The sequence below is a fragment of the Notolepis coatsorum genome (genome assembly GCF_963971535.1).
Source record: "Notolepis coatsorum genome assembly, chromosome: 3".
NCBI classification, from domain to species: domain Eukaryota; kingdom Metazoa; phylum Chordata; class Actinopteri; order Aulopiformes; family Paralepididae; genus Notolepis; species Notolepis coatsorum.
The window spans coordinates 16,752,631-16,765,122 of NC_140167.1; the positions used below are offsets into that span (position 1 = coordinate 16,752,631).

The following is a 12,492-nucleotide window of genomic DNA, read 5'->3' on the forward strand; positions in this document are numbered from 1 at the left end:
TATTTATTATTTTGTATTATTATTATTATTATTATTATTATAAAAATAATGTAATTCGTCTGGTAGAATAATGAAAGTGTCTGGGGGAATGTATAAATCCACCAGTCGCTGTTGCCACCCCGGGAGATTAAAAAGATAGTAACTCCTCGCTGTGCTGTTCAGTTAGCGTCAGGGAGCAGACAGAACCGCTTGGGTTCAACAGAACCACACAGAACACCGTCTGTTGCCAGGCCTTTTAGTACAGAACACTGTCTGTTGCCAGGGCTTTTAGTAGAGAACACCGTCTGTTGCCAGGGCTTTTAGTAAAGAACACCGTCTGTTGCCAGGGCTTTTAGTAAAGAACACTTTCAGACGGAACATAAACCACACATCTGCAGTGGAGGTTTATTTTTAGTACAACATTTCTGATCTAATGATGTAATAGTTTAACCCTTTCACTACCACACTACAGAAGGTTAACCCTTTCACTACCACACTACAGACGGTTAACCGTCTGTAGTGTGGCAGTGAAAGGGTTAACCATGTGTCATGTGGCAGTGAAAGGGTTAAGGTATACGTTTGTTATGAATATATATTGACTTAAGCCTTTGCACTCCCTGCGGAGCATAGGCCACTGACGATTTCTTTCCATGTTGCGCGGTTTTTGGCCTCCCGAACGATGTTGTGCCATCCCAGTCCAGCCTCTTTCATTTCCCCTTCCCAAGAACGGCGCCAGGTGTTTCGAGGCCTGCCGTGTTTCCTCTTTCCAGGTGGGTTCCATCGTAGGGCTTGCCGGGTGATGTTTGTGTCTTCCTTTCTCAGGGTATGGCCTATCCACATCCACTTTCTCTTCTTTATTTCTTCTGGCGGGGGTAGTTGTTTTGTGCGCTCCCACAGGTCCAGATTTGTAATGACATTTGGCCATCTCACTCTTAGAATGCGGCGGAGGCAGGAATTTATGAAGGACTGTACTTTCTGATTCAGCCCTACAGTTGTCTTCCAGGTCTCGGCGCCATACAGGAGGACTGATTTAACATTGGAGTTAAAGATCCTCAGCTTTGTGTTGGTTTTTATTTCGCGAGACCTCCATACTCGACCAAGTAGGTTGTATGCCGTTCTTGCTTTTCCGATTCGCACTCTGATGTCTTCTTCTGTGCCACCCGCTGTATCTACTATGCTCCCAAGGTAGGTAAAGGAGTTAGTTTCTTCGATGGCCTCTCCATCTAGTTCAATGTTTTGCTGGCACTTTGTGTTGATCTTCATAATCTTGGTTTTTACCCTATTGATCTTCATTCCTAGAGTTGAGGCTGTTTCCTTTAGTTTGTTGGTCTTTTGTTGCATTTGCTGGTGACTGTGTGATAAGAGAGCTAGGTCATCTGCAAAATCGAGGTCTTCAAGCTGGTGCATCAGTGTCCACTGGATGCCGTTTCTGGCTGAAAACTGAATGATGAATATATATGTCTATCTTTCTACTATTACCCTGCTCATACCTGTACCTCCCCTCCCCCATGCTGCTATGATGCCCACATTTCCTCAAGGGGATCAATAAAGGTATATATTATCTTATCATATCTTATGTTGCCTGATGTTTGTATTTGCTGGTTTTATGTATTCTATGTTTATATATAAAAGAAGAAAAAGGATAGTATTTCATGTAGGTTATCGTGAGCACACCAATGCACTGTTTCTAAAGTCATATATTCTGAAATTCATGGACTTGGTTGATTTTAAAACGGCACAAATAATGTACAAAGCAAGAAACAATTAACTTCCTGGCAACAGCCAAAACGAGTCATTGGATAGAGAGGGGGGGGCTATGATTTAAGAGGGAAATCTAATTCAAAACAGCCGTGTGTTCGCACTATTAAAAGCATGTGTATTTCTGTTTGTGGGGTGACTCTCTGGAATTGATTAGATGACGAAATGAACCAGAGTAAAAGAGTCATACAGTATAAAAAGGAATACAACAGAGCGATTCTTGAAAGTTGCAGTAAAGAGGAGGGAGGTTGTAACGGCGCACAATAAACAAACCGCTCTGTCGCGTAACGTTCCCCCGCTCTCAATGAATGGGTTACTGTAATTCACTAGTTCACCCATGGTGCGTCAGTAGGTGAACAGAATGGAGAAATATTTGACAAAAAAAGAAACAAACAAGTGTGACCGTAACACACACAAAAAAAGAAAACGGAGTCAAGATAATACGACAGCTTATCTTGCTTCTTTCTTTCTATCTTTCGCTCTATTTTTTTTAAAAGTATCTATTGAACTGTATGTTGTTGTTCTAGCAAAAGGATTGCACAATTTCATTATTTTGTTCCTCGGTTTTTGGTTATTGTTGATGTAGAATGTTACTGTTAAGTGGTTGCACAATTTGAAAGCTCAATTATTATTGTTGAGCTAGTTATTTCAATACATTTAAACTTGGCCCATTTCATGACTATGTTGTTGGGGCGAGGGGGGGCCTGACGGTAAACCACTAGGACAGTGGTATCTGTCCGGCCCCCATTTGGGGAAACCAACATTTTTGTCACCTCCACAGGACACACCGATACTTCAAATATTGGCTGGAGCTCAATTAGATTAGATTCAAATGTATTAAAATTATATAGCACAAGTACAGAACAACTAAAATAAGTTTGGCATCCAACCAGAGTGCAAATGTAACACAGTAAAGTGTGACGGCAATATAAAATGTACAGGTGATTAAACTGGGCATAAAAGATATGAGTTAGTACTACTGAGTATAGTATGCATGTACAGAGTTGTAGTATTAATATGTACAGTGACACAGGTATAAAGACAGTATGGTAGTAAGTCATAATGGCCAGCAGCGTAACTAGTAAGAGTATAAGGGATATGTACAGATATAGATATAATATCTACATATATGTAACAAGGATTATATGAAGGTATGTACAGACAGATGTGGATAGATATATATACAGTATACTGTCAGAATAAATATATGTAGATGGTATATACAGCATTAGTGTACATGCTATCATACAGAGTTACATAGATAGAAACTAGTGCTGTCAGGCGATACATTTTTTTTATCTAATTAATTACAGGATTTGTAATTAATTAATCTAATTAATCACATTTTAATCGCATAACTATTTTAGGCCTGATATTCTATATTCTATAATCATATTTCAAATTGCATGTGTCCGGATGGCAGAATTCAGTACTGTATCTACAAAACCTTCTGTTTAATCATCTTCCCTTTATTCATTTGCTTAGATTTTTCAGGTCTGGTCAATTTTAGCATGGTGTTATTCACAGTAAAAAAAAAGAAAAAAGAAAGAAATAAAGAACTTAATTGATATTCTCATTTGGTTCATTACCATTTACTCAAGCCTAGTAACAGACACAGTATTTCTGACACTGGGAATACATTCCCTGAGATCCATAGATGTCCCTAGAATCAGATACCAAGAACATGCAAATGGACCATTTAAAAAAGAGTTTGTAAATGTTTATTCTACGTTCTTATGGAATGAATGAGATTTAAAAAATAAAAATAAAATAATTTCTATTTTTGATTTTTTTTATAAATGTTTAGTTAATTTTCATAACGCGATAATTTGCTGTGTAATTAATTAATCTAATTAACGCAATAAACTGACAGCCCTAATAGAAACTCATGTAGACATGAAGTTCAGACTCTTAGACCCATAGCCCTATTTCTCATTTACCAAACATGTCGTTGAGTCCTTTCTCAGCACAATCCATGCTGCTCTTCATACCGGACGCCCACAGCTCTGGTTAGTGGGTCACAGAAGTCACAGAACCAACGCAAAGTCAATGGGGGCCACGCTCCCTGAGGTAGATGCTGACACCTGCTTTGGGTGCTCTGTGGAGTAGGTTTTCAGCAGTGGTTTCAGGGCTTGTACACCAGTGGCCCCGTTGACTTTGCATTCGCTTTGTGGCTTCAGAGATGTGAGTTTCCAATATGAAAAACAGCGTGGATCGCGCTGAGGAAGGAGTAGCGGTCGACAACATCACCGGTTAGTAGGAAACGGGGCTTCTGAACTGACCCTTTAAGCTTCATTCACTGCAGTTACACTCTGAACTCAGTTGAACTCTGAACGTACACATCTTTTTATGACTACAGTTTTCTTGCTTTATTTTCTTGCTTTATTTAGTATGCCAGCACCTCGGACACCATTCATGTAATGGAACACGCTATATGATCAATGTGTCTGCTTGACAGACTGATTAATAATAGACTGACCTACTGAGACCCATTGACAGACTGATTGACTGGCTGATTATTTGATTGATCGCCTGATTGATTGACTGACTGATTGATTGGTTCGCGGCTACTCACGCTGGCAGCTGCCCCCGTTGGTGGGGTCTCCATAGAAACCAGATATGCAGCTCTCACACTGCCTCCCGGAGGTCAGGTCCTCGCAGCGCTCACACACGCTCTCGTTGACGCACTGACTGTGGCCGTTACACTGGCATGCTGTGGAACAGAACCAGTCAAAATGCTGTGAATTCAAAAAAAACAACAACAACAATAACAACAATTCCAATACAGAACAAACTAGGGATGGGCATCGATTCTCGAATAGTCTTTAAATGATAAGGAATCGATTGATTTATACAAATAACCATTTGAAACATTGATTTATTGTCTGAGTTCTCAGTCTGCGGGTTCTGTTCGTGCCCAGACCTCAGCCAAGCCCTCTGACTGAGGGTTAAGACGGCAAATCACTTCAATAATACTAATAATAACTAAGGCATATTGACTTCTCCTTTCATGCCAGGAATATGTTGCTAGCTCACAATATTCCAAATGGTGGACGTGTTTCTTTGTGTGTGTGTGTCTGTGTGTGTGTGTGTGTGTGTGTGTGTGTGTGTGTGTGTGTGTGTGTGTGTGTGTGTGTGTGTGTGTGTGTGTGTGTGTGTGTGTAGCAGAGCTCCAGTACCTGGGCAGTGGATGAAGGACCAGTTGTACTTGGCCTCGCTGGGACACATGCTGGCGTTGAGGGCGGGCTGGGGGTTGGAGGGCAGGCCCGGCAGGGTGGAGGGGGCCGGGACGGAGGTCTGGAAGGGCCCGCGGAACGAGCCCTCCATGCACTGGCCCTTCCCCGTGTTACTGGGGTCGGTGCACCAGCCGCAGCCCGGCTGGTCCAGACACTGGCCGCAGGTCCGGTACCCCGAGCAGTTCTCCGCTGTGGAGAGACGACACAGAGGGGCCGGTCAGACGCTTATCCACACGGTGACGTCACATCTGTTAACCCTTAACCCTCCAGGTACACAATCTCACATGTGAAACCGAACTTTGAGAAACGGACATTCTAATGACACATTTTATTTTACATTATTTTCCCCTGGAACTGGTTTGTAGCAGTGGTGTTTAGGAGGCAATGTTTACTGTTGGTTCCACGTCTATCCCAGACTAGAACTACAGTACAACTTTAATTAAAAGCAGAGTCCCATATAGAGGAGAGGAGAAGAGACAAGATGAGAAGAGGAGAGAAGAGAAGAGAGGAGGATATGAGACAAGAGGAGAGAAGAGATGAGAGGAAGAGATGAGACAAGATGAGAGAAGAGAAGAGAGGAGAGGAGAGGAGAGTAGAGTAGAGTAGAGGAGCGAGGAGAGAAATATATTAGACAAGAGAAGACATGGGAGGAAGATATGAGACAAGATGAGAGAAGAGAAGAAGATAAAAGAAGAAGAGAGGAAGATATGAGACAAGATGAGAGAAGAGAAGAAGATAAAAGAAGAAGAGAGGAAGATATGAGACAAGATGAGAGAAGTGAATAAGATAAAAGAAAAGGAGAGGAGAGGAGAGATGAGAGAAAGATATGAGAGGAGAGCAGATTTTCCCCTGGAACTGGTTTGTTGCAGTGGCGTTTAGGAGGCAATATTTACTGTTGGTTCCAAGTCTATCCCAGACTAAAACTACAGTAAAACTTATATTAAGAGTCCCATATAGACGCCTGTCCCTTTTACCGTGTGTGGGAGTGGCTACACATTTTGACAAAATTAACGTCCGGTCTCGGTTAGAAGCCGTACATTTTTTCGGGCAGAACCTAGAAATATTTCCAAATCCTTAAACCGAATTCCACAACAGGCTTTCAAATCAGAACGCATCATGATATAAGGCGAGCCCCGCTAGGTAGCTAGCAGGCGGTTATGTGTTAGCAGCAGACCTTTGCGTACACACTACGCACACAACTGTTCGGCGCATACATTAAAAAAAAAAAAAAAATTGTTACTTGCATGCAGACGTCACTCACATTTGCCGACCCGAAACCCAAGGCGGTTAAAGGGTCAGAGATGGCGTGGTGGGGGGAGGATACGGAGAGGTGGGGGGAGGATACGGCGAGGTGGGGGGAGGATACGGAGAGGTGGGGGGAGGATACGGAGAGGTGGGGGGAGGAGACGGTGAGGTGGGGGGAAGAGATGGCGTGGTGGGGGGAGGATACGGAGAGGTGGGGGGAGGAGACGGTGAGGTGGGGGGAGGAGACGGAGAGGTGGGGGGAGGATACGGAGAGGTGGGGGGAGGAGACGGTGAGGTGGGGGGAAGAGATGGCGTGGTGGGGGGTGGATACGGAGAGGTGGGGGGTGGAGATGGCGAGGTGGGGGGAGGAGATGGAGAGGTGGGGGGAGGATACGGTGAGGTGGGGGGAGGAGACGGCGAGGTGGGGGGAGGAGACGGTGAGGTGGGGGGAGGAGACGGAGAGGTGGGGGGAGGATATGGAGAGGTGGGGGGAGGATACGGAGAGGTGGGGGGAGGAGATGGAGAGGTGGGGGGAGGATACGGAGAGGTGGGGGGAGGAGATGGCGAGGTGGGGGGAGGAGATGGAGAGGTGGGGGGAGGATACGGAGAGGTGGGGGGAAGAGATGGCGTGGTGGGGGGAGGAGACGGTGAGGTGGGGGGAGGAGACGGAGAGGTGGGGGGGAGGAGACGGTGAGGTGGGGGGAGGAGACGGTGAGGTGGGGGGAGGAGACGGAGAGGTGGGGGGAGGAGATGGAGAGGTGGGGGGAGGAGACGGAGAGGTGGGGGGGAGGAGACGGTGAGGTGGGGGGAGGAGACGGTGAGGTGGGGGGAGGAGACGGTGAGGTGGGGGGAGGAGATGGAGAGGTGGGGGGAGGAGACGGTGAGGTGGGGGGAGGATACGGTGAGGTGGGGGGAGGAGACGGTGAGGTGGGGGGAGGAGACGGTGAGGTGGGGGGAGGAGATGGAGAGGTGGGGGGAGGAGACGGTGAGGTGGGGGGAGGAGATGGAGAGGTGGGGGGAGGAGACGGTGAGGTGGGGGGAGGAGATGGCGTGGTGGGGGGAGGAGACGGAGAGGTGGGGGGGAGGATACGGTGAGGTGGGGGGAGGAGACGGTGAGGTGGGGGGGAGGAGACGGTGAGGTGGGGGGAGGAGATGGAGAGGTGGGGGGAGGAGACAGAGGAGATGGAGAGGTGGGGGGAGGAGACAGAGGAGATGGCGTGGTGGGGGGAGGAGACAGAGGAGATGGCGTGGTGGGGGGAGGAGACAGAGGAGATGGCGTGGTGGGGGGAGGAGACAGAGGAGATGGCGTGGTGGGGGGAGGAGACGGAGGAGATGGCGTGGTGGGGGGAGGAGATGGCGTGGTGGGGGGAGGAGACAGAGGAGATGGCGTGGTGGGGGGAGGAGATGGCGTGGTGGGGGGAGGAGACAGAGGAGATGGCGTGGTGGGGGGAGGAGATGGCGTTGGGGGGAGGAAGCAGATTACAGGCTGTAAACCACCTCGCAGGGTCATAATGTCGACAGCGGCCCGGGTAGCGGAGCTGCTTGTGAGTCTCAGACGGTGCCAGCAGTCACTCGTCTGCGCGGTGAGCAGCTTCCCCCGCGGACCCCTGCCCTCCACGGGGCTCTAAACACCCCGTCACCGAGCGGACGACGTGCGCAATATGGCTGGCGGGGTACGACTGCGGCTTAACGACTGTGGCATCGGGTTAGGTACCCCACCTCGTTGAACCGTCGGTCGCGTCGTTTGTCCTGTTCAATATTTAGCTTCTTGAACCGTCCTGAACCACCTTGGACTGTTGTTGAATTATAATGTTTTTTCTTAGATTAGATTCAAATGTATTGTCATTATAAAGCATAAGTACTGTACAACAAAAAATATGTTTGGCATCTAACCAGAGTGCAAATGTAACAGTACAGTGCAATAGTAATATACAATGTACAGGTGATTAAACTGGGTATGAAATATATATAAACGAGTACTACTGGGTATAGTACTCATCAGATGTACTGTATGTATATAGTTGTAGTATTAATATGTACAGTGATACAGGTATAAAGACACTATGGTAGTAATGATACTGTTGAATAGTATTAAAGCTGGTTATATTAACATATTTTAATTCATAACTTTATCATATTACTATTATCACTCAAGAGGCCTTTTTCCGGGCAATTATTGTAAACAATAATCAGTCTTTAAATGGACCTGCCTGGTTGAGTAAATTAAACCTTTTAAATTAAATAGCACACTCTCTGGCACCGCACACAGAAGTACCATTCAGATAATTCACTATTAGACCATATTGTATATTTGAATACCTAATCCCCATCACTAAAGAGGCCTTTTGACAAACCATTATTCTTAATCTTCTTAATCATTACTTAATCTGCCAGGTTACAAAAGGTCACATGAATAAAGAGTCTGCATAGAGAGGAGAGGGGCGGAGAGGAGAGGAGAGGAGGAGAACAAAGAGAAGAGGGGAAGATATGACGCAAGCGGAGAGAAGAGATGAGATGAGGCAAGAAAAGAGAAGAGAGGAGAGGAAGATATGAGACGGGAGAAGAGAAGATTATATGAGACAAGAGGAGAGAATAGATGAGGCAAGAAAAGAGAAGAGAAGCGAGGAAGATATGAGACGGGAGAAGAGAAGATTATATGAGACAAGAGGAGAGCAGAGAAGAGAGGAGGAGAGGAGATGAGAGCAGATAAGCAGATAAGAATAGAGAAGAGAGGAGGAGAGGAGATGAGAGCAGATAAGCAGAGAAGAACAGAGAAGAGAGGAGGAGAGGAGATGAGAGCAGATAAGCAGAGAAGAACAGAGAAGAGAGGAGGAGAGGAGATGAGAGCAGATACGCAGAGAAGAACAGAGCAGAGAAGCAGAGAAGAGAAGAGCAGAGAAGAGAGGAGAGGAGATGAGAGCAGAGAAGGGAAGCAGAGAAGAGCAGAGAAGAGAGGAGGAGAGGAGATGAGAGCAGAGAAGAGAAGCAGAGAAGAGCAGAGAAGAGAGGAGGAGATGAGAGCAGAGCAGAGAAGCAGAGAAGAGAAGAGAAGCAGAGAAGAGCAGAGAAGAGCAGGCCTTACGCGGACAGCTGTTCATAGTGTACCACTCCATACACTGTCCGTAGGGGAAGGAAGCCACGTAGGCGTTGGAGTCGACGCACTGCTTCATGTTGCTGCACCACATGCACTCGGAGCTGGAGCTGGTGCACTCGCTGCAGGTGGCGCGCAGCGCGCAGGGCGTCCGGCACTGCTTAGCACTGTGGTTGGCTGGAGAGAGAGAGAGAGAGAGAGAGAGAGAGAGAGAGAGAGAGAGAGAGAGAGAGAGAGAGAGAGAGAGAGAGGACGTTACGTGGGAGCAGTTCAAACAAAGAACTCAACAATCAGTGTTATTCTCTGTGTGTGTGGGAGGGATGGGGGCGGGACCAAATCAGAATGTGTTTGATGAGCTATTGTGGTGTAAAGGTTTAAGGGGAAAGGTTGCATTTTATGTGTGAGACTGCTGTTTGCTGCCGTCTTGACCAGGGAGACATCATGGAAGAAGAGATCTTGTATCTCAAAAAGGGACCTTCCTGGCTAAATAAAGGATGAATAAAATAAGCAATAAAAGGTTAGCTACAGAGCGAATATGTAATGTCCCCATATTTCACATAAACACAAATAATGCGTGTGTGTGTGTGTGTGTGTGTGTGTGTGTGTGTGTGTGTGTGTGTGTGTGTGTGTGTGTGTGTGTGTGTGTGTGTGTGTGTGTGTGTGTGTTTGCATGGATGAATTATGCAACTTCCTACAAAGGGAAATGCTGATGAAGGGGTGCCGGACCAGGCTCGTGTCAGACTGCTAATGAAAACATTGCAACAGTTCTTTCCTCCTCCTGAGTCATTATAACTGGATAAGTCCATTTCTTTATTACATCCAAAAAGCATTTGTACCAATGTTTTGGTTTTTGAGACACTGGGAGAATAAACTGCTAGCGTTTGATAGCAGCGCTGGGGGGGAAGTCAATGGAGTACGTCCAGGGCAGCTCCCAGGCTGCAGATACAGTCTCTCATGTTTACAAGCCTGCCTCTCGAGACAGATCTATCCTCCACTGGCTTCTCCTCGTCCCCAACCAGCCATCCATCCATCCATCCATCCATCCATCCATCCATGTGTGCTTGTGTTATGTTTGTCTGTTGTTAGCCTCATTGCCGCCACGCCACCCCTTAGGGTAAAGCGACAGAGATCCAGGCAAGCGCTACAAATCTAATTTATTATTCATATTATTATGAAGAAGAAGATGATCAGCGGCTAGGTGGCGAAGTGGGCAAGGCGGTCGCCACCAATGCAGGAGATGCTGGGTTCGAGCCCAGCTCTCGGCGTTGCTACCAGCTTGGCTGGTCGTTCATACTAATACAATTGGCAGTATTAGGGGGTGGGAAGCTGGTGGGTGGGGATCGGACGTTGTGGACAGCGACTCCTACAGGTCGGTTGGTGCGCCTGCGCAGCAGAATCAGGAAGCGACGAGGGCGGCGTGTGTGTGTGTGTGTGTGTGTGTGTGTGTGAGTGTGAGTGTGAGTGTGTGTGTGTGAGTGTGAGTGTGAGTGTGAGTGTGTGTGTGTGTGTGTGAGAGCGAGAGGAAGAGAGAGAGAGAGAGAGGAAGAGAGATAGAGATACAGAGAGATATAGAGGGAGATACAGAGGAGTGAGAGAAATAGGGGAGAGGGGGGAGAGAGAGAGAGAGATAGGGAGATACAGAGAGAGAGAGAGAGACAGAAAGAGAGATATACAGAGATAGATAGAGAGGGAGAGAGAGAGAGAGAGATACAGAGAAAGGCAGAAGAGCGTAGCTGAACACTTTCTGAGGCTCAGTAGACAGAAGAAATGGATCCTACACGACGAACACTCTCACATCTGTCACATGTGGATGGTGCTAGATGGCACTTGCTCAGCGCTCAGAACGTTAAGTGATTCAAAGATGCACTCAGGATAAGCATTCTAACCCCGAGTGCTCCGTTACTTAACACGCCCACGGAGAGAGAGACGGTGGCTCGCGTGGGGAACACTGGTTTCGCGCGTGATCTGTTGTTGTCAATGTATAATGACATTTAAAAGTCTTTGTAAATAAGAGTTTGTTCTCAATTGACCTGCCTGGTTAATCGAATAAAGGGGCAGTTCACCCCCCAAAAAATTCCATGACAAGAGATATGTAATGTTAATTACCTGAACCCTGCATATATCCTGTATCGGTTGATATCGGTATCGGAAATTAAGAGTTGGACAATATCGGTATATCGGATATCGGTAAAAAAGCCAATATTGAACATCCCTAATAGATAGCACTCTCGGTAAGAGGAACAAGACTAGCCTGGCCTGGGGGGGGGGGGGGGGTGTTCCTTTAACAAATGCTGACAATTTACTACTTCAAACCGCTCGATAAATAAAGACCTGAATAAGACACTGGTACAAGTGCTTTTCAGATATAAAGAAATGTCTCTCAGTCCATTATGAATCAGATTTGTCGGTTTGTTCGTTTATTAGGATCCACTTTAGCTGTGCTATTACGCAACAGTTACTGTTCCTGGGATCCTGGGAGAAAACATCAAACATAACATCGCACTACATCATCACTACAGTACATCACATTACAGAAAACCACAGACGCCCGTGTGTGTGTGCGCAAAAGAACAACCAGCGGTGGCGGAGAGCGGAGACCCACCTGGGCGTTCGCACAGGCTGCCGTTGACGGGGTTGATGCAGGTCTGGGCCTTGAGGCCGCTGGACGCCGGCTCCGCCAGGTAGCCGCAGAAGCCGGCGTCGCTGGGCTCCCCGGGGAGCCACTGCAGGGAGGTGTTGGTGAACGGAGACATGTCCTCCCAGCACCAGTACGACACGTTGATCTTCCGGAGCCCCACCCACGGCGTCGCCGTGGCCTTGTACTGCAACACACACCACACGGGGAGACGGTTTAGAGAGAGCATCCTCACCTGCTGCATGGTTCCTCAGCCGCAGAGAGGAGAGAGGAGAGCTCTCCAGAGGATCGGAGGTGTGCCCTCTCCCCTCCCTGGAAGAACCGTACAGCTCCCGCTGCCTTAAGAAGGCGGTCACGATCCTCAAGGACCCATCTAACCCCCGACCACAAACACTCGGCTGAGCTCGGGCAGACGTTTCAGCACTATGTTTACCCAGACTAACAGACAGCACTATGTTTACCCAGACTAACAGACAGCACTATGTTTACCCAGACTAACAGACAGCACTATGTTTACAGACTAACAGACAGCACTATGTTTACCCAGA

General features: G+C 47.2%; 1 protein-coding gene across 1 annotated transcript in view; it reads right to left on the reverse strand.

Moving 5' to 3' along the window:
- The window catches only part of atrn (attractin), a gene marked incomplete at its 3' end in the record, with an annotated part of 181,716 nt that overhangs the window by 25,688 nt on the left and 143,536 nt on the right, over positions 1 to 12,492 (reverse strand). Inside the window, exons 16-19 of the mRNA XM_084309803.1 lie at positions 11,912 to 12,131; positions 9,301 to 9,486; positions 4,917 to 5,162; positions 4,313 to 4,450 (exon numbers count right to left, since the gene is read on the reverse strand). Of these exons, the coding sequence (XP_084165929.1) occupies positions 4,313 to 4,450; positions 4,917 to 5,162; positions 9,301 to 9,486; positions 11,912 to 12,131 (790 nt within the window). The remainder of the gene's footprint in view (positions 1 to 4,312; positions 4,451 to 4,916; positions 5,163 to 9,300; positions 9,487 to 11,911; positions 12,132 to 12,492) is intronic.